Source organism: Seriola dumerili, unplaced genomic scaffold, assembly GCF_002260705.1.
Source record: "Seriola dumerili isolate Sdu_G_001 unplaced genomic scaffold, Sdu_1.0 BDQW01000068.1, whole genome shotgun sequence".
Lineage (NCBI taxonomy): Eukaryota > Metazoa > Chordata > Actinopteri > Carangiformes > Carangidae > Seriola > Seriola dumerili.
Genome location: NW_019174323.1, coordinates 14650117 through 14677021, shown reverse-complemented (window position 1 = coordinate 14677021; position 26905 = coordinate 14650117). Strand labels below are relative to the sequence as shown.

At 40.6% G+C, this 26905-nt stretch overlaps 2 protein-coding genes and 7 non-coding genes across 9 annotated transcripts; 8 read left to right on the top strand and 1 right to left on the bottom strand.

Moving 5' to 3' along the window:
• Positions 1 to 375: 375 nt before the first annotated feature.
• LOC111219844 (transcription factor Sox-8-like) lies at positions 376 to 3299 on the bottom strand. The gene is made up of 3 exons (XM_022742673.1): positions 2803 to 3299; positions 1270 to 1520; positions 376 to 1163 (listed from the first exon to the last, which is right to left on the bottom strand). The coding sequence occupies exons 1-3, from the start codon at positions 3204 to 3206 to the stop codon at positions 385 to 387; spliced, it is 1434 nt and encodes a 477-aa protein (XP_022598394.1). The 5' UTR covers positions 3207 to 3299; the 3' UTR covers positions 376 to 384.
• Positions 3300 to 4347: 1048 nt separating this feature from the next.
• Positions 4348 to 23437, top strand: lmf1 (lipase maturation factor 1). The gene is made up of 11 exons (XM_022742927.1): positions 4348 to 4558; positions 5219 to 5528; positions 6224 to 6234; positions 9387 to 9535; positions 13090 to 13155; positions 18042 to 18209; positions 19428 to 19608; positions 20749 to 20902; positions 21252 to 21435; positions 21818 to 21930; positions 22826 to 23437. Exons 1-11 carry the CDS (start codon positions 4348 to 4350, stop codon positions 23010 to 23012), a joined length of 1734 nt encoding a protein of 577 aa, XP_022598648.1. The 3' UTR covers positions 23013 to 23437.
• A 740-nt stretch (positions 23438 to 24177) lies between these two features.
• trnai-aau lies at positions 24178 to 24251 on the top strand. Its single transcript has one exon. It is a non-coding gene; the product is annotated as a tRNA-Ile (tRNA).
• Positions 24252 to 24484: 233 nt separating this feature from the next.
• trnar-ucg lies at positions 24485 to 24557 on the top strand. The gene has a single exon. It is a non-coding gene; the product is annotated as a tRNA-Arg (tRNA).
• A 183-nt stretch (positions 24558 to 24740) lies between these two features.
• Positions 24741 to 24814, top strand: trnai-aau. The gene has a single exon. It is a non-coding gene; the product is annotated as a tRNA-Ile (tRNA).
• Positions 24815 to 25164: 350 nt separating this feature from the next.
• Positions 25165 to 25238, top strand: trnai-aau. Its single transcript has one exon. It is a non-coding gene; the product is annotated as a tRNA-Ile (tRNA).
• A 233-nt stretch (positions 25239 to 25471) lies between these two features.
• On the top strand, positions 25472 to 25544 carry trnar-ucg. Its single transcript has one exon. It is a non-coding gene; the product is annotated as a tRNA-Arg (tRNA).
• A 273-nt stretch (positions 25545 to 25817) lies between these two features.
• trnai-aau lies at positions 25818 to 25891 on the top strand. The gene has a single exon. It is a non-coding gene; the product is annotated as a tRNA-Ile (tRNA).
• Positions 25892 to 26239: 348 nt separating this feature from the next.
• On the top strand, positions 26240 to 26313 carry trnai-aau. Its single transcript has one exon. It is a non-coding gene; the product is annotated as a tRNA-Ile (tRNA).
• Positions 26314 to 26905: the final 592 nt, after the last annotated feature.

Here is a 26905-nt window from a genome sequence, read left to right as displayed (position 1 = left end):
CTGTATATATGAGCTACTCACACACCAAAATTTCATTAGTGTGGAGTTTTAATGGAACGTTTTAGTCTGCATAAGAGTTCAAATGACATTTCACAGACCTTTTTGCCCAGTAAAGAGACAAAACACTGAATCTTTGTTCTTTAGAATTTTTTTTCCATGAAAATGAACAAATTTAATAGTACATTGACGCACAATATGAGCCATTTGGCTGACAGCTGCTAGCACTGTCCCTCGCAAATCCAAACTGGTCTAAACCTTTGAAAAATAATTCTTAATAAGATAAAAATGTCAGCAAATCTCCAAAAATTGTCTTTAAGCTCCTTCAAACTTCACAAACTATAAGTAGTTTTTGTTTATATGACTAAATTTATTGTATCCTCTTCTTCAAGGCCTGGTGAGTGTTTTGTAGATAGGTTGCTCCCAGCCAGAGGGAGGACTGTGCGGAGGTGGTGCCAAGGCCAGGCTGTTGATAAGCGATGTGGCGTAGGGCCTTCTGGAGGAGTGGAAGTACGGGTATTGATACAGACCGGCAGGGTACCCAGAGAAGGCGCTGTAGAAAGTGGAGCTCTGAAGGTCAGTGTGGTCAGATTGGTTGGAGGAAGAAGTGGAGGAGCTTGGGTAAGGGCAGGCACCCGAGCTGAGGGAGGTGTACTCTGGTTGTGGTGGCGGAGGAGTGGAGGAGGAGGAGCTGCTGTAGTGACCTGGGCTCATCTGCTCAGTTTTAATCTGAGGTTTGTGGCTGGTGTCCTCATGGGGCCCATGGGTGTCACGACTGGAAGAAGATGGTGGCATTCCAGTGGAAGACGCACCAGAAGTTTTGGGAGTCCAAGGGGGAATGCTGTGGGAGTGGATGCTGGGTAGGATGAATGATCCAGAGGGGTTGTTATGCGTGTGGCTGGTATCTGGCGGGGTTAGAACAGCGGAGCCGTGGTTGTTGGGAGGCAGGTACTGGTCAAACTCATGGACGTCAAATCCATCGATGGTGCTGATGACGTCAGTGCTGAGCTCGGAGATGTCCACGTTGCTGAAGTCAATGTTCTGACGGCTGGGAGGAGGAGCGGAGCCGGTGCTGCCGTCCACAAGCCGGTGGGCGTCATGTTTGTTTCCTATGTGGAGGTCGGTTTTAGGGGTAGTGGGAGGTGTTGGAGGTCCATGAGACTGACCTGGAAACCATAAACGAAGAAAGCACCAATCAATATTTCCACGCTGAAGCATAAAAGGGTACAAGAGTATTAAACTTTATTAACATGGATGTGATCAGTGTCTCACCTGTCCTGTCTGGATGATAATGATGGTGTACATCCCCCGTTCCAGCCAGCCTGGCCACCCCAGGCTCTGTCTTATACAAGCCCTGTTGATGCTGCTGCTGGACCAGTCCTGCTCCACAGTCCCCCTGACCCGGTTTGGTGCTCTTGCGTCTCCGAGGCTGGTACTTGTAGTCTGGGTAGTCCTTCTTGTGCTGTAGCCGCAGCCTCTCTGCCTCCTCGACGAAAGGACGCTTCTCTGTTTCAGAGAGAAGCCTGAAGGGGAGAGAGGGGGGGGGGGGTTTACTGGATTATTGGAAGTTAATTTAAATACCAGCATCCGACATGGGTACATGTTAGTGCTTTTTCTGTCTAAATTCATTATTGAAAAAAACAGCATTAGCATTCTCTAAAAAAAAAAAAAAAAAAAAAGTCAGGAAATGATAAATTAGAATTATTTTCAGTGACATTTCTACACTTTGCATTCACCGTATTTTTGATGTCAATAATGCCAAGTTATAATTTCACTGTGGGAATAATATTTTGCTCTATATATATTATATGCTGTAGTGGAATATAACTAGGTCACCCAAGTTGGCTACTGCACTTAACATTTGTACTTTTATATGAGTATTTCCATTTCATGCCTCTTTATACTTCTACTCCACTACATACCACCCAAAAGTATGTAACATAGTTCAAATTACCTCCACACTGACCAGCTACAACAAATGCAACTTGATGCATCTGTAAGAATCATCCAACAATATAATTCATAATGGTATAACACTCAAATTTTGCTAATAATACTTTTTACTTAATATTTAATCTAGACCTGATACTTAGTTTTACATGAGCAACATTTTCAATGCAGGACTTTTATTTGCAATGGAGTATTTTTTATAGCAAAATGAAAGTTCTTATGTCTGGTTCCTCTGGCCCGAGTACTTCCACATGTGGGCAGGTATTGACTGACAGCTGGAAGATTTTCTGTGTGTGCACCAGAGTTGGTCCAGATGTGGAAGTAGCATCTTACAATCATGCTGTATATGGGCCAGAGTCAGGCCGTGGAACTGGGTGTATACTGGGCCTGAAGAAAACAAACGTGATTTATTTTGCTATACTGTAATTTTTTTTGTAAAGATACAAGGAAATATTTATTTAGGCTACTTACTTATTTTTTCATGTTTTTCATACTTACATTAGCAACTGACCAGTAAGGGAGAATGTGTTACTCGTCTTTCATTTGGTCTTTTATTAATATGTTTTGTATTACACAGGGGTATTTTTATATTTGATTTATATTTTACAACCAATATTTTTTACTAGTGTAATACAGTAAGTCAGCAGCAAATTACTTAATCTAATTTTGTGCTTAATAACGCCAGTAATACTGTCTTAGGAGTTGTCACATTTTCATTCTCATTTTGGAACGAAATTCACCAGGATTTTGCCGTAGAAACACAAACTGTGGTGGTCTTCAAATTGAGTTGCATGCAGTAGGCTACTAACTGCTCATTGTCTGACGTTGAGACTCCAATTGAGTTCCAGTACTCACCGCCACAGTTTACCCAGCGTCTTACTGAGCTCAGCGTTGTGCAGATGAGGATACTGGTCCGCCAGCTTCCTGCGCGCTGCCTGCGCCCAAACCATGAAAGCGTTCATCGGTCGTTTAACATGAGGTTTGTTTTTCAGCCCTCTCTCCCCTTGACTGGGCATCGGTACCAGCGACCAGTCGTAACCTTTCAGCACCTGTGACACCGCGTCGCGAATGCAGGCTGGGAAGCGCTCATCCTCCGTGCTGCTCTCAACCTTATGCGTATTACCAGACGCAGTCCCTTGTGCGTCCGACCCTGCCGGAGACACTAGAGACTCTGAATCCGAACCATGCGGGGACATGGAGCTGTCGCTGCCGACTGGACTGCATGGATGCTCCGTCAATGACTTGATCTCTTCTGTCATGTTTGCCCAGTAAAAAAGCTGCAAGAATTTGCCGAAATTCCGTGCGTAAAGGCGCACGGCTCTGCAGGAAGACTGTTTCACCACGAAGTCAAGTAAAATCCCACATTTCTTGTCTTGAACTTGCCATTCCTTTCCACACCCTCTTCCAAAGCGAGACAGAGTTTGACGAGCCACTGTTTTCTTTTTCAGCTCTTTAACGCTCTTTAGAACTTGCACCTCTCCACCCCTCGTTTGCTATTGGCTTGTGCAAAGTTTTACCAGCAGAGTACCTCCTAGTTTGGCAAGAAGAAGTAGGAGGAGGCAGAGAGTTGTTAGTAGTTAATATCAGATTTAGAATTTAAAACTTTAAAATTTTTATGATGCTTTGGATAGAAGCCTAGTCTGCTCAATAAAAGTTATGGCTGGATTTGATTTGTCCAAGTTCAGAGGCAGAAAATAATATTCTTTACGAGAGGATTTCCATTTATGCTGCATTTGAGGGACAAATGTGCTTTTTAATCCACATCCAACATTTATCTGACATCAGTAACTATTTTGATATTAGATAAACAAAAGATGATACAGACTATTGTTATCCATTAAACTGCCCACCAATATAAATATGTGCTTCAGGTTAGCTCAACAATGAGCAAGTATAATACTAAAATACTGCTTTCACATTAATGCATGAGTAAAAACCCACCGGATGATATAATATAATATGATTAAAGGATTATTTTATTCTTTATTGAAAGCGAATTCCCTCAGTTAAAGTGTTAACTCGTGCATCACACATTTCAATACTGCAACATCCTATTTATTTATTTTATTGCACGATTATTATTATTTGTAGTATTGATAATAATGATAATAATAATCAAAGTATAAGGCTACTACTACTACTACTACTACTAGGCTACTACTACTAATTATAATAATAATAGTAATAATAATAATAATAATAATAATAATAATAATTATAATGATAATGATATTTATTCAGTTTTCTGTATTGAGTCTTGGTAACATTGCATTTCTCTTAAGCAAAAATAAAAAATATATATAACAACAACAATACTACTACTACTACTAATAATAATAATCAAAATTGAAAAAATGACTTCCGCGTCTGTTAAGTCACGTGACCGTCACCTCGGTGAACATGGCGGCCAGCAGCGGCAGTTCAGAGAGCTCTGTGAGGAAAAGACGTGTCGACAGCAGAAAGACAGAGCCAGAGTCCGCTGACAGCTGTAGACAACATGGAGCAGACACCAGCAAAGACACAGAGACCGGAAAGAGACCCGAGTCTCTACGGACCGGGACTTACTGGCTCACCCGGATCGTGCTGCTGCGCTCCGTCGCCTTTATTTACTGTAAGTGTCCTCAACTTCTCATCTTAGAAATACTTTGCAATACAGTCAGAAACAGGCATTAAACTGCGCGTCTGTATTCTGCGGAAAATGCATTTGATGTTTTAGTTTATATTGTAAAATAAAGTTGTGTTTGATCAAATTATCACAAACTGAGTGACGTTCAGAAACCTGAGCGGTGGTCCAGTTCAGTTTTTCAGACACAGCCAAAACAGCATGAGCACAGGTGTGTGGTGTGGAACACGGACCAGGTGTTTTTTACGGTGGCCCTGAGAGCTCAAAAGCTCTGCAGCTGAAGAAAACACAAACAAAATTCAGGAAAACATCTTCATCAGTTTGACAACACCTGGGCTGTAAATGCACACAACACAAACAAATACAGAAACCCGCTGCACTGCACATTGAGCTCTCAGGGCCACAGTATTTCACAATCACAAGAGGTGAACACACACACATCCCTGTCAAAGTCCTGAGCCCAAACCGAGCAATTTTAAAATGTGAAGACAACTCTCACTTGTGTAATTTTTTTTTTTTTTGCTGCTGTTAATTAAAATTCCTGCTGATGCAAATTGTTCATCTTCATAGCACTTTCCATTTAGGATAAAATTGAGACTTAAAAAAGTTCAGTGTATTTGTTTGTTTCTCCATCATCTTCTTCTGTAGTGGTGGCGTTCGGCGTTGCTTACAACCAGAACAAGCAACTGATCGGTGAGCACGGTCTGATGCCCTGCAAGAACTACCTCAACAGTGTCAAGCGCTACGTCGGGGGAAAGATAGGCCTGGCCGCCTTGGCCTACACGCCGTCCATCCTCTGGTTCTTGGACTGGGGCGACATGGACGCCAACCTGGACGGCATCGCCCTGGTGGGGATGGCTCTGTCGGCGTTCGTGCTGGTGACAGGAATGGCCAATATGATGATCATGGCGACGCTGTGGCTGCTTTACCACTCGCTGGTCAACGTGGGGCAGCTGTGGTGAGTCTGGGATGGACAGATTTAGTCAAATGTAGTTAATTCCAGCAATTTTATTCTTCTCCTTTAGTGTAGTGCATTAAAAGAGTCGGAGTCCTCTGCTCATGTTTTCAAACATCATATCCATAATCGTATAATACATTCATTTAACTTTACCTGCCATAAATAAATGAGAACAACTTTTATATTTTATGCTTTTATACTTTTATTTACAAGATCAGAACTAGTTTTATAGTTTTATAGTTAGAGCATAATCAATAGTTAGAAAAAAAGCTGCTGTTTTTCTTCATTCGTCATTGTAAAGTGATTAGCTTTGGGTTGTGGGACTTGGTTGAACAAAACACTTTGAAAGTGTCAGTTGGGGTTATGGGAAGTTGTGATGGTCACTTTTCACAGTTTTCTTGACATTTCACACACAAGACAATGAATCAGTTACTTTGGAAAAATAAATCATCAGATGACTCAGTGATGAAAGTGTCGTTAGTTGCAGCCCTAGTTGCGTTTTCAGCTTGTTCTGCTTCTTCCAAGTTAAATAAAGAAGAAAATAATAATAATAATAATAATAATAATAATGCTACTGATAATAATAAAGAAAATAACCATTACATTTAGTTCATTCTAGCTGTTTGATAATGTTAAAGAATGCATCAGAATTCTTATTTTGCTTTGTCCGCTCTGTTTTCTTTTCTTTTCCTCAGGTATTCCTTCGGTAAGTGAACTTCATCATCCACACCCAGTGACTCGCACAGTTTTCAGCCTTAAAACAGAATCCAGGAACTTTCTTCGCTCCTCCTCGTCAGTTAGACGAAGTGGATCAGAGGCAAAACATTTATGTGAAACACTCACAGGTTTGGATACCGTTTCAGTTTGTTTATAGTGAAAGTCATGTGATAAAGTCCCTCAATCTCATACATGCATACTTTAGACCTGCCTCTCTCAAAGAGTGGTCACCAGTGATCCGCAAGCGACCCCTTGTGGTCCGCAAGTCACTTTGTTAAGATATCATATCTTAAATTTTGTGTTTCTCAAACTGTTTGCGAGTGACCACAAAACCGAGTAGCAAGTATTTCATATGTGTTGTTTTCATTACGAACTCAACTTGTATGTAAATTCAAACATTATCATTTGAATTAGCTGTTTTGCAGTGTAGTTTGACTTCTGCAATGTAACTGGCTGTTTTGCGACACTGTTTCACCAGTTTACAGTTTTTGTTTAACGATTTACGTCAAAAATGATCAGCGCGACATTTGAAAGGAAATGTGGATGAAGCTAACGGTTAGCTTGCCCCGGGACTGTGCTAAACTTCACCAGTTATCAGCCTATTAACTATCAAACATGGACGACGGACAAGATCATGGACCAGAGGCTTGAGACCGGGTCAATTAAAAGAAAAGTTAAGTTAAGTTTTACTAGTACTGTACTCACCACGACTGAGACTTGTGGTGCGTTTGATGACACCTGGCCAGTGTTCATATATGTGTGATAATTTGGTGCTACATAAACACTTGTTGGTGTTATTGATAACTAGGAACCGCAGTGGGATTTGCTGCTCCTGCACAAACCGAAGCTGAACTGCGTTGCTGCCTTGAATTAGTATGAAGACTCAGTCGAAGTATGAAGAGATGGAAGAAAAGAAGAATGAAAACTGCAAGACTACCTACTCTGTAAATCCCAATTCGCCCACTCAACTTAAAAGTTTACTGGAAACAGTCTGGGAAGATGATCTAGGAGTTATCAGAACCCCAACAACAGCGAGCTGACAACGTGCCGACAAGTGTCCAGGAACACAAAAACCCGCAGGAAGCACTTAAAGCTTGTGGAGACCCTGACTGGACCGTTGTGAAAACAACCATGAGATCCATGAAGAACATCGACACCGCGGGTGGTCGCTCATCGGCCAACACCGTCATTCCATATGTGTCTGGAGAAGCGGTGTTACCGTAACCGTGAGGACACTCATGATGTTTTTTGGAGTAGAAATGAACATATTTGTAAAGAGATGTTTAGCCAATCCTATTATTTCATTCAGAGAGGGTTGAAATGGGCACTCAGTATGATTCTGGTGAGAATTGATCCCAAAGAATGAAAAGATCGTAAATTGTTTTATCCTTGGGAATCATGCAGACGTAGAGTCATGGATCATAACCATAATACAATATAATCACCGCTCATAAAACTACTCTACTTATGCTTCTGAATCTCTCCACCAGCTTTCTCGTGATTGTTTCCCGAACTGTTTACAGCCAGTTATTGAGTTAAAACCCAGTCACTGACAGAATTAAGGTTTATTGACGTACAGTACATTAGCCCCTAACTCGGTGAACCCAGTACACCGTCATGAATGTAACAGTAGCAAGGGAGGACGGAGAGGAAAGAAGTAAGAAAGTATAAATAGGAGGCTACATGCAGGGCTCTGGCCCAGATAAGTGGCGAGGTCAGTGGCAGCTCTCTGACTGGTTAATGACACTTTGTAGTCGGAGACGCCAGGCTGATGTCTGTGGTTGGGAGCTGCGGCTTCTATTTCTCTTTTTTAAAAACAATTTTTTTATTTCTTTTTCTCTCACTCACACTGTCTTTCTCCCTCACTCCCTCTTTTCTTTTGGACCTATTATCACCCTATGGCTGACAGTGCAACTTTAAGTCTGCAGACTGAGCTCCTCCAATTGTTCCCAAGTCTAGACTGCAAACCAGAGGCCAGAGGTTTGTGCTGTTTGCGTCATTAGTGGCAGACACTGTTCACCCGCTTGAAAAAATTCAGAGCTGCAATATGGCATTTAGTAAGGTAAACTTGAATATAATCAAATTATATTGGATTTTTTTTCAGTCCTGCTAGCAACGTGGTTCTAGGAATAGCAGCGCCGGTCTGTGGGTCAGCTGGGCCACTTTGGTCCACACTTAAATATCCCAACAACTATTGAATGGATCACCATGAAATTGGTTCAGACATTCAAATACTCCTCAGCATGATTTGCATTTTTCAGTTAATGTCATCATGTCATCATTGATTTTCAGTTCATCCATCACTTCACAGTTCATCACTAAATACATGCTAAACGAAGGCTATTCTCATCATATGTTTAAAATAAATTAGTAAGTAAGCACCAGTGACACTGTTGGTTAATGTGTCTTAATCTCCACCAAGAAAAGCTTTTGTATAAAACTGACTAAATGAGGCTGTTTACATTATATATATATATATATATATATATATATATGACAACAATACATGGAAAGAGCAGTTTATACACTAGTTTTTACAATGATAATAATAATGATAACGATGAGAATAACTTTATTTATATAGCACCTTTCAAAAACAAAGTTACAAATTGCTTTACAATAAAGACAGAAATACAAATAATAAAATCAAACTAAAACAGAATAAAAACAACAGTCAATAAATAAAAGTGAGTCTTAAAAAAAGATTTATAAGATATAGTATATTTATAAGATATAGTAGATTATAGTGGATCTGTCCATCGTTCACCCCCCTGGCTTCCTCTAAAGCAGTGCTTCTCAAACTTTCACATCAAGGAAACCCCATTTGATAAGATCATTTTTGCTTTGAGGTGTTTCATTACACAAACCCGTGACCAAAATAGTCATACATCCTGTTATTGTGTTACTTATGGATGGAATTATAGTGAAAATTAATTATTCCCCTTTTTGCTGGGGACCCCCCAGGAACCCCTTCAAGGACCCCTGGGGATTCCACTTTGAGAAGCACTGCTCTGACGCACCGCAGTCTGTCCTTTTGTTATAACCTGTGTGGCCTGTTGAATTAAGCGCTGTCTGTTCTGTGTGGCCCGTTGAACCTTTAGAAAAGAACTTGACGTTTAAACATTGTGATGATTTGTCCAGGTTGGGAGAGCCAGCTGCTGGAGACGGGCTTCCTGGCCATTTTCTTGTGTCCAGTTTGGACTCTGTCCCAGGTCCCCCGCCGCTGCCCCCCCTCACTCATTTGCATCTGGACCTTCAGGTGGCTCATTGTCCGCATCATGCTGGGAGCTGTGAGTAAAACATTTTACTAATATATAGAATGATTCCTGCAACTCCATAGAGTCAGTGTGTGGACGCCTTAAAGTGAGGAAAATAACTGATAGGACAGAAAACACAAAAAGGAGTGATGCTTTACAGCTTCTATTATCCAATATTTAAAAGTATTTTTATTATTTAATAAACGTTTCCTTCATGCTTTTGCAAACCAATAACTTTTTATCGACTTTTTCTCTGCATAGAACTTCTCGTAGCGGTTATTGAACTTGTCAAACACAATAAAAACTAATCAAATGGAATTTACTCAGGGGCTCTCCCATTCCTGAAACCCCTTTACTGCCAGCAGCACCTTGACTAACACATTTCCTGTGGGGAGACCCTGCACAGACGTGGATATTTCTGTCTAGGAAGGAAGCAAATACTGTAAATTCAAGCAGAAAGGCATGTTCATGACATACACACACATATACACACCTGGATACATCCAGCGAGCCAGTGTGAAGAAATGAAACTATTTCTCAACAGCATAATTCCCTGGGATATTCCAGTGTTTGTCCTCCTGATTTTAGACCGTTACTTTTGGAGCTGTGCTTTGCTATAAAACCCTGCCAGTATTTGGAAATCCAACCCAAATATATGGTCGGCTAAACAACATGTCTGGTTGTTTGACAGTTTCCATGGTGAATTTCAGACCACCGACTAGGTTTTATCTGCCAATCACGGCAGTCGCCACAAACCCAGTGGGGTTTTTCCTATTAAGACCATGAAGGGAGCTGCAGCCCAGGGGTCGCACCTCAGCTCCAGGTCGCTCCGAGGGGCTCACAGCTGAAAAGACATGACTTCTCTCACTATGCCCTGATGAGCTTTGTCAGACGTTACACACTCCCTGTTTCGAAACGCTTCATCTGCTCTGACTGTTACAGAATCATTCATTGTAGAAATATAATGTTTTATCATTGAATTATGGCGTGTTTTTGGATTATTCTGAACTCTTGATACCACACGTATACGCTTTAATTCATGTAGCTGGTGTTTATTTATTATTTGAAGCTTAAAAATTCAGTTAGACATTAAACGTTACTAGAAATGGTTTGGTTCTCTCTGTACTCGCTGTGCATCAATGATTTTTTTGTAAGTTGAAGACTAGTTATAGATCGAGTTTTAGGCTCTACTAAGGGTTTTTTTTTTTATCCAAAATGCTTAACTGGAAGGTGAACTGAACACCATTAGTTAGTACATGAGGTTATGATGGCAGAGATCTCATTGTTTGAAACTGCAGTGCTGGAGCAGAGCAAGGACTCGTTGACCACCGGCAGTACAGTCCTTCAGTGTTTGATCTGCTCTGGTCACAGTCGTTTGCCTGCCCGACCGCCTGCGGTTCACCGTAGCTCTGTGACTGCTGTGACAGAGTTCCTGCCTGTGAGGACGATTTGGCTCAGCGTGCACTTCAAAGGACCCGTCAGTCATAGGACATGAGTGAAATGATGAATGTATTTTTGGAGCGTGACTAAGAAATGTCCCAAGTTGTCACACTGGTTACTGCTGACATGGTTTAATCTCTGATGTAAAGTTATGCCCCTTTATTTTGTCCCGACTGCACGGTGCATGCTGACACGGTGGCAACTGTTAAAGGTCCCGTATATTGCACTTTACTTTTCTGCTGTTTTATTTTAAAGTGTCGAGAAGAAAAAGATTTATTTGTGGTTTTAAGAACCAAAAACCATCTCAGTGTAGTTTTACATCTCCTCTCTCAGGCGTCTCTCTAAACAAATGTAAAACCGTTTTTACAACACGACTTGAAAAAATGTCAGTATTTTGCATATGTACCGTATATTTAACTTCAGGGTCGTAGATCTGACAAAGTTTCCTGTGCAAATAAATATACTGTAAATGCTGGTGGGAAACCGGGACGTTCTGTGTGTGGTTTTTTTTTTTTTTTTTAGCACAAGAAATAAACAGCTTGTCACCCTGAGACAAGACAATAATTAACATATTAAAATATTTTTAAAGTGATTTTTCACAGTCAAATTTTCTCATATCATATAAATATATATATATATATATATATAGTTTGGTGTTTGTTTGTAGATTGGACAATGATTTTGTAAACAATATAAACTACCCACAAATTGTCAAACACTTTTGAAAATCATTTGCACATATTTTTTATATTATATTGTATATTGTCTGCTCATTGTCTGTTGCTGGCTGCGGTAACTCTCATGTTTCCACTGTAAAAAAAAAAAGATCCATTACTGAGAGGGTTACAGAATATCTTGACCTTGGTATTTGGATAGACGACAAACTCGCATTCAAACATCATAGACTTTACGTAGAATATACGACATAGAATTTGCAGCCAACGTGCTTACAGTACTCACTGCATTGTCTATGGAAAAGTTGCAAGTTACCAAACTCGGTCTCACAGGCTTTTCCTGCAAGTCCTGCACGTCTGTACCGAACTTGAAAGAGCAGATTTTTGGTTTGCAAAAACAAAAAGAAATGTGAGATGGTCATATATTATGCTAATCACGCATGTTGACATTGATTACCTTTATTGTTGTCCCATTGGCATAGCTGGGTATGGTTACTATAACACATTGTGGTGGGACATTAAGCTGCTCGGATGCTCTTTTTAATTCGAGCTGCAGCAGCTTGTTTACAGCAGCAGCTGATTGTGAGGGTAATCAGGCGATAAGCTACAAAAAGTGTCGCTAATTTGATTTTAGTGCTTCATGAACACTGAATACAATTAGCCATGTTCACATAGGGGCAGGGCAAAAAAAGCTGGATCATAATTGTGCAGAAATATATCTGTTAAAACTCTCAGTTTAATCCGCTGGTGCTCGTCTAGTGGTGCTCCTCAAGGAAACCTGTTGGATTCACACAGGTATTCTCTCCCCGGGGCTCTGGACGGCTGGCAGACAGCTCTGTTTATGTCAGAGGTCTGGATATCAGGTTTTAATTGATGACATTTCAGGATCTCATGATTGAATTAGATTAGCCGCAACATCTTTGGCTGCAGCACCTCGACAGCCAGCAGCTGCAGCCAACAGCCAAGCTCATTATCAGTATGAAATGTCCTGTTTTTTTCCAAATCTGGTTAGAGAGGTTAGCGGCCGATTCATTCCACATTCCATGCCAACCACATGATGGGCTAATGTATCAGTATTGACAATCTCGTGTCCTTGATAACGCACTATTTACTTCATTTGGTTCATTTGGTGAAGAACAGGCACAGGGCCGAGACACATTTCTCTGTATTTTCGGTCCTGATTGAGTTTTATTTTCTCTTTTAAGATGGGAAAATCCTCTCTCTGACATTTTGTGAGCTAATTCGAAATGTGGTGCAAGCTTTCAACAGATATGTGTGTGTGTGTGTGTGTGTGTGTGTGTGTGTGTGTGTGTGTGTGTGTGTGTGTGTGTGTGTGTGTGTGTGTGTGTGTGTTTTTTCATCTAAATTCTTATGTTTTTGCTTCCTCTGTGCTCATGTTTGCCTTGCCTGGTTTTATTTCTTTTTGTAAAACACATAAAGTTTATTATATTATTATTATTTTGTCTTTTCTAGGGTCTCATTAAAATCAGAGGGGACAAATGCTGGAGAGACCTCACCTGCATGGACTACCACTACGAGGTGTGTGTTATGTGTGTGTTATGTCTGTGTATGTAGAGTACACAATGTGTGTCTGTATGTTTCGTTGCAGTGCACTGGTTTCTCTGAACTGTTGTGCTATTGAGTTAGCCTGTTGCAGTACATAATCCCTCTTGATGTCCTGCTCTCCATCCATAAACTAATTAAAGTGACTAACGTTTTCATCAGCCGCTGAGCTTTGCTTTCTTTCTGCCTTAACTGCTGGTAGCTTTTTGAGCTTTCTTTATCGTGTTGCCATGAATTGAGACTTCAGATTTCATATCACAAGACTAGCCAAGAAAAGCATCAGAAAGACTCAAAATCGATGCAATATTTCCTGCATTTTTTTTTTTCTTTTCTACCTGTCACCTGAATTACCCACAGTGCAACTCAACAGCCAACGTTTCATTCAAAGATTCAGGTTTGATGTGTCAGTAGTGGCTACTGTAGCCTCATTGCCACAAGCCTCAGTCAGACATGAGGAGCAGGCTACAGAGCTCACTTCTTTATAACGTCACAACCACAGATGTTTTCCATTTTCAAACTTGTAGCCTTCAGCCCCAACAAATGCTGACTCAAGTGACATCACTTAAGGCAGTTTTCTCATTTTTTTGCTCAGCTCCCTCTGGAGCCGAAAGCTTAAACTCCCCCGAGAACACGCCATACAGCGGAGGGGAACTGCAGAGCTGGATTATAATTCTCCTGACCCATTGTTAACATACCAATATACATACTTTTCATGAGAGCATTTACATTTTCTGGGTAGAACACTTAACGTACTTGGCTCTTCTTTCTTGGGAAAAATCTTCCGGTGCACAATTATGCATTTGACGTTTCCAGATGCAACGGTGAAGGAGAAAAGAGAGTGGTTATCAAGAGCAATGACCAGAAAATAAGAGAATTTGAAATTTTCTCAACATGAAATCCCAAGGCTGTTTTGCTGACCTCTGGGAAAGTGCAGCAACACCACATCAATGAACTGTCAGAGCCAAAGATTTCAACAAAACTATCCAGTTCTGTGTCAGTATCAAGTTCAGATGACACTTGCAGTACAAGTTATTCCTGAGGCTGCATCACCAGCAGAAGTAAATTCATTCTCCGAAAGACTAGTTTCTAAATTTCCCAAAGGCCTGTTTTCTTTTGAAAAACTGAATATCGAAGACTGATCCAGATATACAAAAACACTGAGCCTTGGCTTTGTCTACTGACTGATGACAAGACGGCAATGAACTCACATCAGGCTAACCACACCAGGGCAACACATTACAGTAACCGCTGTCGAGGGTTTCAATAAATCAGCCTCTCACACAGAGCGCGAGGTTGTGCAAATCCAGTGTTTGTTTTTCCCCCTGTGGGATGCTCAACCACTCTGACCCACACTGCTCTGTGTTAGCAAGCCGCAGGGGGAGGAGGGCCATCGTCTGTAATTAATATAGACAGGAATACACTGGCTCCTATGGAACTGGATGACTGGAACTGACACACATCAAGAATACAATATACGACTCACAGTCTTTAATATAATGGAAATGGCTCACAGACTGTAATACACTGGCTCCTGTGGGACTGGATAGCTAGTTCAGTTTGGGATTATAATGTGTGTGATTTATGGAAGAAAATATAAAATACACACTTTTCATGTAGTTAGGGAAAATTTTTCATTTGGTTCTTTGGTACTCTGCGTTGTAAATCTGATTTATTCCCGCATTTTCAGTTCCCATGGTTAGAACAATTTTAGCATCGCTAATGCCATGTAGAGCAATAGACCAATGGTTCTCAAGCTGAAAAATTAGATACAGTAACTCTTATCCACTGTACCCATTTATTATGTCAACTGTGTGCAAATAAATCTGCCACATCTGACAATTAATCACAAAATATCCTAAACAGGGAAAACCAATCTTTGGTTGAACCTCACCACTGTGCATATCCAGAATATGATGGTGGACCGCGTGTATATTTGTTTTAAGGGGTTAAAGGCCAAATGATGATGAGGACCATGAAATATAAGGAATTAAATACCACAGAAACATTTCATATCATGTCAGTGAATTTTCGCCTTGGCAGTGAAAACATATATTGTTTTCGATTTAAGCTGCAGACAGTACCGTGTGCTTTTAAACGTTACACACTATGACCAAATAGAACTATTTTAATAGGTAACATTAATTATCGGACATGAACAGTAGCAAATATTTTGTCCTGATGTGAAATACCTGTATATATTGTTATAATTCAACCATGCTAGCAGCTGTGAGTGATAGCACCACAGTGCCTAAGTACAGCCTCAATGCTAACACACTTCTGTTCAGCGGTCTAAAGTCAGGGTGTCAGCATGCTAACATTTGCTAATTAACACTAAACACAGTAGATTACACTTTTTACAGTTCATCCTCTTAAAGGAGCTACATGTTAGTTTTGCTATTGCTACATAGCCACCGTTAGCGTTAACAGCTGTTTGCGTAGCAGTCTTGCCAAGAGGAAACGTTATAAGATTTAATGGTCTGAGAAACAGGAATATTTGTACAAAATTTGGTGCCAATCCGTCAAATAAATACTGATTTCAGAGAAGAAGTGAGAAGTTTGACCTGCTGGTGGCACTAGAGATACAGTCAGAGGCTCACTAAAACCAGCAGGATTCATGGATGAAGAAAAAAATAAACCCTATAATGGTTGAGATATTTCAGTCTGGATGAAAGTGGTGGTCTGACCAACAAATGTTGAATTTAATCTTCCTAATGTAGAAAAATATCAAACAGCAGAGGACATTAAATGTGCTCACTGAAACCAGGCTAAATGAGTATAATTCTTTAACGCAGAGTGACTTGCTATAATTATGCGGTGTGTAAGGGAAACTCTTGGGTACATGGAGCCTTTCAATGACAGTTTACAATAATAATAATAAAAAAAAAAAAAATCGAAATATAATTGAGCAATTCAGTGACGCTTTGCTTCCAGATTCCAATGGCTAAAAGGAGCCATGGTCTTAATTACATCGTCTATACAGTTCATATTTTAAATGGAGCACAAGAGCAGCAGCAGTTAAACAAAAATGCAGGAAAATGTGAGGAGAGATTTCATTTTTTTTTAAAGGTTGTCCTAAGATATTTGGCTCTTGGAAGAGTAAAGCATATTATATACCTGGTAACTCCACACCCTTGACAAGCGTTTCTTAACTAATGATACTATGTCTTCTTTGGCTGCTGTGCGTCATGACACCTGCACAAATACCTCGAAAAGAGAAAATTATTGCTTATTATTTAATATAAGTAACAGTATTTTCTGCTGTAGTGTGGCTTTTGAGCATTTAGGGGGAGATTCAAGCAGTAAGTAGTCTTGATACATTATCAGCTTATCAGTGTCTTGTTATGATCGAAACATTAGCGTGTGCTGAAGCACGTTGTGTTTGTCTACGTTTGTGACTTGCTCAGATCACATTTTATGTCCAGTTAATACAGAAAACCAGGCGATTCCACAAGGTTTCCCAAAACTTTTTCTTGGCAGCTGTATCTTACATGGAGAGCTGTCAAAGGCTTCTGTGACCCGGACTCAAGATATTCTCCTCTAAATGTTCTGAGTGAGTCAGGAGTGGGATCTCAAGGCTTTCAATTAATGTGCTTCTGGTCTACTGCTCATCTCCCACCGAGGCTTCAAGCTAATATTAGCTGCTGGAAGACATCACTATGGCAGACTCAAAGGGTTGACTCTGATGCTAGCGCTAACTTGGTCTCCAGACTTTGCATATTGTAGCTTTAACTGAATTATGAATTAAAGTCTGAAATGGGAGGAACAAATACTCGCAAAGGAAATTCTTCTAGTTGCACGGTGACAGTCCATATTACAATATAGAGCTTATTCTATGCCGGGTCAGTTTACCTGCTCCAACCTCAACTGTCAACGGTCTTAGGGGTAATGTAGATACACACACACACACACACACACACACACACACACACACACACACACACAGAGGGAGCACTGGAAGCCACTGGCGCCAGGTGAAGCCTTATTAACCCCCTCTGACACACTGCTCTCTTTCAGACCTGCAGAGAAACTGCAGATCTCCTCCTGTCCTGACTCTCAGGGGGCTGCGTCGGTGTGTTTCGGCAATTTTGTTTGCTTTAGTTTGTTTGTTGTAACGCAGCTAGTTTGCAGGCCAGCTGAGGTTGTTTGGTTGTCTGAGGTTGCAGGCTCTTTGCCCTTGGATTTCCAGGGGTATTTTGGTTAGCTATAGGTTAAATAACCCCCCTTTTTTTATCTTCCATTCCATAAAAACAATAAGAGTACAGACGTGTGCTAACTACCTTTTCTTTTTTTTAACACGTCTTTCTCTGTGCTATATTTATTTTTCACCACATCGCCTGACACTGTTTGCATGTTCAGTCATTACACGGTTTACATGCAACCACCTAACGCACACACACTTAATCATACGTACACAAACAGTGCTCGGCTCTGTATGAAACCTCTGACTGTTTTTTTGTGTGTAGGTGGGGTTACCTTCATTTAAATAAAGTTCCATCTTTATTTAGACATGGAAATGTTTCTGTCAAGGTGTGGCACCATAACCTGCTCTCCATCCTGGGCTGAGACAAGAGATTAGTGCCAAAGTAAAGCAGAGAAACCATCTGTCTATGTTTAGAAACTGCTGCAGCATGTATTGGAGCAGAGCAGAGCAGACACTGGACATAATCAAAGATTATTTTTCTAAAAAAAGAATGTTTCTGTGCAGAAATTAATGGAAAGATCCATTAATTCAAATTCTTTATTATTTGGACAACTGCCCCCTGAAACTTTTCCTGCAACATAACACTGTCTCTGACATCAACAAAGACTCAGCTTCACCTGTTCTCCTCTCCATTCTCTGCCCCTCCATTTCTTTCTTACAGACCCAGCCGGTTCCTAACCCCATGTCCTACTACATGCACCGGTCCCCATGGTGGTTCCATCGCTTCGAGACATTGTCCAACCACTTCATTGAACTCATCGTCCCGTTCTTCACCTTCCTGGGCAGGCGGATGTGCATGGTCAACGGGGCACTCCAGATCCTGTTCCAGGTAATACAAACTATTCACCAGTGGCGAACCATGAGTTTTAAAGCTACACCTTCAACTCAACGCTCACATGTATCTCTGCCAATAATTTTGCAGATTTTTACAAATAGCCCCTTTTAAAACAAAGCAGCTTAGCAACACACATAAAGATACAATTGCTTGTTTTTTTCTACATTGATACAAAAGCATAATTAATTAATATTTACCAACATCATAAACCAGCCAGATGGCTCAACGGTGGTCTCTATCTTTGAAGCGGTCGTGATGTCCGATTGTCTGTCTGTTCCTTGATTATTTATATTCCTGTAGTCCGTAAGGGTCCACAGGTCAAAAGAATCAAAAGGGTTTTTCATAAAATATTCCCACTTGTCAATATTGTCATGTGAAGTCCATTGCAGTTGGGCAACTTCTTCTTCTTCACTTCTTCCAACATAAAAATAGTTTATTTATGTCCTTATTTTTAAGAAAACCACTTTGTATTTTTGTTGGTTCCTCCATTTTATGTGTTTGTGCTGGGGTTGGATGGGAAACTGGGGAAGTTTTAGTTTGGAAATACAATTTTCTATGATGTTCTTGTTATATATCAAAATAAAAAAGAAAAATTGCAGGAAAAAAAAGAAAAAAGAAAAACAACTTTGTGACTTTCTTTTTTTCTTTTTTTACCTCTCATAATTAATTTAAAAATAACATGATTTGTAAAACAGTTTGGTGATTGTACATGATGGCAAATGGCATGATTCCCATTAGAATTCGGGGCTAATGGAGTTACAGGAGCTGTATGTTAATCATCATTTTGTGAACAACTCGACAAGACTAGAGATGTAATTGATTTGTTCTCCACACGTGATAAATAATGGTTCATTTATGACTGAATGAAAGTACTGTTGTTGACATAAATGTGTTCTGGTAAAAAAGACCAAATTATATTATTTATCAGTTTTTTTATTGTAAGTTTATTAGACTTATTTTCAATTAAATGTTTTTCAAATAGCATGTCTTTCAGGCAGTGTCAGAGGTCACAAGATGATCATTTCTGGGCTTTTCATGAGCCATGTATTTACATTGTTCTCTACAGTAAATATATAAAGGCCTCATCATACTGAAGTGATGCAGTATAATCATTCCACTGCTTGTTTAATGGTAAAGTTTTGGAGCGTTATGTAGGTTCCTCTCTCTGCTAACTGCATATCTATTCACTGTCTTTTGTATTTTGTGCTGTAGATGGTTCTGATAGTGAGTGGGAACCTCAGTTTCCTCAACTGGCTGACCATTGTTCCCAGCCTTGCGTGTTTTGACGACGCATCCCTCGGCTTCTTGTTTCGCTCTGGAGGGGGAGCCAAGAAGGCAGCGCTGGAGATACAGAATGAGGATGCAGCTGGACGCACCCAAAGCCCCACCAAAGGTATGTGGATTCACGACAGAATTAAATCCCACTTTCAGTATATATATTGAAATATATACTGAAAGTGGGATTTAATTCCGTCTTTTTTCTCTTTCAAATGGTTGATATTTTATTTTGAAATTAAACACAGCAGACGATGTACAGGATATAACATTGGTATTACTTACAATAGAAGCTAATGGCAGGTAAAGGGTCTGGTCATACCAGAGAGGGAATTAAGGGAGGGCAAGGGATTAGCACTTGGACAGCTGAGTTGCTGGGAAAAGTCTGACATATGGTTTATTGAAATTTAATGTGATGTGGCTTACTTTTTTTTTTTTTTTTTACATTACAGACTTCTTAAAACGTAAAAGAATGAGAGTGGCCTCTCTAATTGGTCTCATTGGACCCATTAGTGTCTTTACTTTGTGGGAGGAAGTTGAATATAAAATGGGCTTTTACCTTAAGTGTGAGTGTGTTTTAATCATTTGAACAGACCCAGAAGGTCTTTGTTAAAAGTTTTAGTTGGATTGTGTTGATGTCTTTACCATGCGCGGGATAAGCAGGCCCACATAACAGGTAGGAAGGAACTGATGCAGACTTAGCCAACATTTGTCAATACCAAGCCGTCCCATGATCTAACAGGCCAAACCTTTTCCACTGAGGAAGTGTTAAAGGGATCACACACACATAAACACACATAGACTTACTGTACACTCTCAGTAGCGTTGAGTCTGTCACGTCAGCCCCCTCCCAAATGATGAATCCCCTTCTCTGGCCAGACACTAACAAACATGTCACCCTGATTTAAGGTGTAATTACAGGTTTCCCTTGGGCCACTCAGTTTCATTTGGAAAACTGGGATTACACAGCTGTGAGACACTTTATTTCTCCAAAACTCAACAGAATTTAACAAGTAAACAAAAGCTGTAGCAACTCCTTTAGGCGAAATGGGAGCAGTGACATGGATCCTTGCAAATTCATCAAATGTGGCTAAGAGCGATGTAAATAGTGTGTAATGGATGGACGGACAGACGGACTGGAACTGATCCATAAAACTGTATCCAATTTCCCTTTAGTCAGAATAAATACAAACTAATACGATTTTTCATTCTTTTCCTTTCGTGTGTGTGTGTGTGTGTGTGCGTGTGTGTGTGTCAGGTATATTGATACGTCGGGTGGTGAACATTTCTCTGGGCGTTCTGATTGGCTATCTGAGCATTCCCGTGGTGATGAACTTGTTCAGCCCCAGGCAGGTGATGAACACCTCCTTTGACCCACTGCGCATCGTCAACACCTACGGGGCCTTCGGCAGGTAGAGTTGTGCCTGAATTTAAAACGAAATTAAGATAATTTACACAAGACCTCTAAATCTTGCTTTTCCACAGTGCAGTGTCAGGTTTTTCTCACTACAAGGTCCATTAGTTGTCTGTTCTGGAGCTTTCGATCATATCAAATAGTCTTCCTCAACAGGTGTAATGGAAGTGCAGATGTTCACACTTTTATTTTTCTAAGCACATAAATAAATTCTAAACTTTTTGTGTAAATCTGCTGCTGTTATATCTTGTACTCTTGCACGTCAGTCATGCCATTTGTAAAAAAAAATCAACTTTCTTGCAGCTTTATTAACTATTTAATCTTGTTTTCCAAAACTTTGTCCCCAGCATCACCAAGGAGCGTACAGAGGTGATTTTCCAGGGCACTCTAAGTCCTGACCCCAAGGACCCTCAGGCAGTTTGGGAGGAGTACCAGTTCCTGTGTAAGCCAGGGGATGTTTACCGGAGACCGTGCCTCATATCACCGTACCATTACCGGCTGGACTGGCTCATGTGGTTCGCCGCCTTCCAGGTACATGTTAACTTGTTTTTGTGATTTTGTGTTGTGTTTGCTTCTTGCATTTGAAGAGGTGAAATAAATTCAGAAGTATTTCCACGTGACTTTAATCTTGTCAAGTCAAAAACCTTCTGCATGCTGCCTCAAGTGTCCACCGACTGTGTCTAGACACTGGAGGGCAGGAGTTGCATTTACTTACTCCAACTTCAACTTAGTATCAGCTAAGTTGGAGCTGATTCTACTAAGTATGAGCCAATAGTGAGTATCCATCTATTACTCTTTTGACCTCTTTGTGGTTTTCTGTTCATTGTATTGTTTTGATATCAATATATTTCTTTTTGTATTATCATACCCGTCCATGTTTTTTCACACCCAACCATGTTCTCTTTTCATACAGACCTACGAGCAGAGTGAGTGGGTGATCCACATAGCAGGACGTCTGCTCTCCAACGACAGCACAGTCCTCTCCTTGCTCGACCACAACCCTTTCCGAGGCAGAGACCCCCCCAGGTAACAACAGCAGTGCATCTTTCCACCCGAACATTGTGTGATCTTTATCCTCCGCTTTGACGTAAGAGCTTTTATCAGCTTGAAGCACCTTCTGTCATCTCCCAGCCGCATCACTTCCTGTTCTAAAATGCTCTTATTTTGAAGAAAAATCCCCTATAACTTTTTTTCAGTGGTTATTTCCTGAAATAGATCATAATTGTGCTATTTATGATCAATCTGTCATTGAATGTATGGGCATGGATCAATTGAATGACTCTCTCCTGTAGTTATTTTCTGTCCTATAGCTCCCTCTGGTGAGGCAAAGAGTACATAATGACTTTATCTTGCTAGAAATAATGCATTTGTGGTGAAAGTATACCTCAAATTAATAATAATAGTAATAGTATGAAGATTGATTAATTAATAGTTTACTTGCATATTATTTCAGTTGTCTGAATACTCAGCTTTCTGTTATCAGTGTAGAACACCGAAGTATTTCGACTGCTAGTGAATGTTATTAACCGAAACATTAGCAGACATGGCTTATAACATATAGAGCACACAGGAAATATGCAAAATATTGTCCCGGGTTGTGACTTATCATTAACCCCTGTCGGGTTTTTTACAGCCCATTGTCTCAGTGTGAGGAAAAAATGAGAGTTTGCTGCTTTTCGCTTCTAACATACAGGTTTTTTTGCCAGGATGTTATTCATGAAACCAGGAGACACCATGTTATCATGTATGGTATGATAACAATATGAAAACTGACAGATTGAAACTAATCTGAACACAAAGAGGATTATGGAAGATTTCTATTGTTAGTTGTTGCTCATTAAAGAATGAATCTTATCCAAATGAGTGAAGTGCCGAGAAGGGGAGATTTTTAAAGTCTCTCCTGTGTTCTCCTCCCTCTCAGGTGGGTGCGAGGAGAACATTTCAAGTACAAGTTCAGCCAGCCCGGCACTGCCAGTGCAGCGCAGGGGAAGTGGTGGCTGAGAAAACGCATCGGAGCCTATTTCCCTCCAGTGGACCTGGAAGGACTCAGGGGCTACTTCCAGTCCAGGAACTGGCCCCACCCACATATACCACCAAACAGGAACTAAAGACACGACCTCAGGCAACAGCACCCAAAGGAAATCAGGGAACTACAGGAGCTGACATATGACAGAGGTCAGGTTCAGCGGGACACAGCCGGTGTTGAATGAGTGTTACAAGGAAGGACCAAAGATGCCATCAGGTTTTCCAGATATAAAGGTTTCATGAAGAACTGCTTAATAAAACCTTTCCTAAAATCAAACATCCTGACATTTATTACCAGACATTGTGATGACTTTTCAAGATTTCATTTAGGGATCTATCTTCAGTGATCACAAATAAGGTGTTTAGTTACTGCAGCATTGAATGTTAAAAAAAATAAAAAACAACCTCAGAGAATGCCAAATTTCAGTATTAAAACAGATCTACCATCAGTGTCTAGATACATTGATCAGCAGTAGTTGTTGCTCTGTTTTTCTTTCCATCTCATTCATAGGCTTTCAGTCCAACTCTATCGCATTTGTGTACGTTATGACAGAATATTCAGGATAGGCCGAACATGTTGGGGCTGTCGGTGTGTTTAAAGGCCCAAAGATTAGGAGGAATGGAATGGAACATATGAATACACTCAGTACCTGGTTTATTTTTTATTTAATAGGCCTGTTAAATTAGTTTTTTAATCTATTTTATCCTTAGATACAGATAGATACTCTTGCATGATTAATACATGTCTACAGTTCCAAAAGTGTATTATCTTCAACCAGTGTTCCACGTTCAGCAGCAGAAAACATTTTCTTTTGCATGCCCAAACTTTCCAAATATGTGCAACATGTGTTAAGACCATGCAGCACCATATCTTACTTAGTCATGCAAACCATAGGTCCGTCAAAAGGTAGCATCTCTCCCCTTGAGACCATGTGGCCTAATGGACAAGTTGTCTGACTTTGGCTCAGAAGACTGAGAGTTCAAGTCCCTTCATGGTTGGATGTTGCATCCTACACATTGCTGAATCCGTTGTGTTTAAAGGAACATAAAAAGCATCTTTATCGGTGCTACAGTGGTCAGCTGTAGGTTAGGGTGGTGATGAGAAAATACTAATACGAAATTTTTCTGTTTTGCTATTTCTCCGCCACAGAAGGTGGAAGTGATCACATCAAGCTAAACATGTAAAATAGGTCGAGTGTGGTTTGTTCTGTCTGTCCTTCTTTCTAAAGAAAATTGTGTTTAACTGTAGGCCGGTTAGCTCAGCTGGTTAGAGCGTGGTGCTAATAACGCCAAGGTCATGGGTTCGATCCCCATACTGGCCAATATCATTAACGCTTTAGGCTCTCTCTGTTAATGCATCAGACAGAAACAACCAATACTATCAATGGGTACTTCAGAAATTTGTCATTGATGGTAGGCTACCAATAAAACCATGATCATTCATTCTCTCTTCAACAAGTCTCATGTTTAGTCCAACTTATACTTTTGACAGTAGCCTAACATAAAGGTCAAAACAGTGGGAAATGGGAAGGACCTTTAAAAGCAGCTGCTCTGTGACCATGTGGCCTAATGGACAAGGCGTCTGACTTCGGATCAGAAGATTGAGGGTTCGAGTCCCTTCGTGGTTGGCTGTTGCATCCTATGCACTGCTGAGTGTAAAGTGTTTGAGAGAAACATGAAGGAAGCATCTTTATTAGTGGTCAGCTGAACTGATTGATTGAAGGTTCAAGTCCCTTCATGGTTGCACTTTGCATCCTAACTGTCTCCAGATGTAATGTCCTTGGTGAAGCATCAAAGTAACACCATCTACAGGCCGGTTAGCTCAGCTGGTTAGAGCGTGGTGCTAATAACGCCAAGGTCATGGGGTCGATCCCCATACTGGCCAATAGTGTTAACACTTTAGGCTCTCTCTGTTAATGCATCAGACAGAAACAACCAATACTATCAATGGGTACTTCAGAAATTTGTCGTTGATGGTAGGCTACCAATAAAACCATCATCATAAATTTCTCTCTTCAACAAGTCTCATGTTTAGTCCAACTTGTACTTTTGACCATAGCCTAACATAAAGATCAAAACAGTGAGAAAAGGCAAAGCCCTTTAAAAGCAGATGAGGTGCGACCATGTGACCGATCAGAAGACTGAAGCCTCAAGTCCCTTCATGGTTGCAGTTTGCGTCCTAACTGTCTCCAGATGTAATGTCCTTGGTGAAGCATCAAAGTAACAGCACCTACAGGCCGGTTAGCTCAGCTGGTTAGAGCGTGGTGCTAATAACGCCAAGGTCATGGGTTCGATCCCCATACTGGCCAATATCATTAACACTTTAGGCTCTGTCTGTTAATGCATCAGTAAGAAACACCCATCACTATCAATTGGTACTTCAGAAATTTGTCGTTAATGGTAGGCTACCAATAAAACCATGATCATTCATTCTGTCTTCAACAAGTCTCATGTTTAGTCCAACTTGTACTTTTGACGGTAGCCTAACATAAAGGTCAAAAGAGTGAGAAATCACAAAGCCCTTTAAAAGCAGCTCCTCTGTGACCATGTGGCCTAATGGACAAGGCGTCTGACTTCGAATCAGATGATTGAGGGTTCGAGTCCCTTCGTGGTTGGATGTTACATCCTACGTGTTGCTGAATCAGTTCTGTTTGAAGGAACCAATAAAGCATCTTTATTGGTGCAACACTTAAACCTACAGTGTTCAGCCATAGGTTAGGGTGGTGATGCAAAGCTTGAGAAAATCATGATGCAAAATCTATTTTCTCTGTTTTGCTATTTCTCCTCCACAGAAGGTGAAGGCGATCACACCAAGCTAAACATGGAAAATAGGTCGAGTGTGGTTTGTTCTCTCTCCTTCATTCTAAAGAAAATTTTATATAAAAGTTGGCCGGTTAGCTCAGCTGGTTAGAGCGTGGCGCTAATAACGCCAAGGTCGTGGGTTCAATCCCCATACTGGCCAATAGCATTAACACTTTAGGGTCTCTCTGTTAATGCATCAGACAGAAACAACCAATGCTATCAATGGGTACTAGAAATTAGTCATTGATGATAAGCTACCAATAAAACCATGATCATAAATTTCTCTCTTCAACAAGTCTCATGTTTAGTCCAACTTGTACTTTTGACCTTAGCCTAACATAAAGGTCAAAACAGTGAGGAAAGGCAAAGCCCTTTAAAAGCAGATGAGGTGTGACCATGTGACCGATCAGAAGATTGAAGGTTCAAGTCCCTTCATGGTTGCAGTTTGCATCCTAACTGTCTCCAGATGTAATGTGCTTGTTGAAGCATCAAAGTAACACCACCTATAGGCCGGTTAGCTCAGCTGGTTAGAGTGTGGTGCTAATAACGCCAAGGTCATGGGTTCGATCCCCATACTGGCCAATATCATTTACACTTCAGGCTCTGTCTGTTAATGCATCAGACAGAAACAACTAATACTATCAATGGGTACTTCAGAAATTTGTCATTGATGGTAGGCTACCAATAAAACCATGATCATTCATTCTCTCTTCAACAAGTCTTGAAATGTACAATATCAGATTTTAAGACCATGTGGCCTAATGGACAAGGTTCGAGTCCCTTCATGGTTGGTTGTTGCATCCTTTCCATTGCTGCATCTGATGTGTTTGAAGGAATCACACATGAAGTGTCTTTATTGCTTTAGTCAGCGTCACTGGACAAAATATGAGACGGCTGTAATGTGCTTGTTGAAGCATCAAAGAAACAACCTTTACAGGCCCGTTGGCTCAGCTGGTCAGAGCGTGGTGCTTATCATTTTTGGAGCGTTTGGAACATTTTTCCATCCTTGCTTTCTCCTCTCTTAAATTGTCCCTCTCTCTCGCATGTTCCTCCCTCCACTCAATGCATGCTCTTACATGTCTTGCTCTGTGCATGCTTTTACATGCCATGCGCCTTCTGATCAGAATTCGATGCACCCCAAATTATTTCTAGCAGCTATGGTTACTCATGAGTC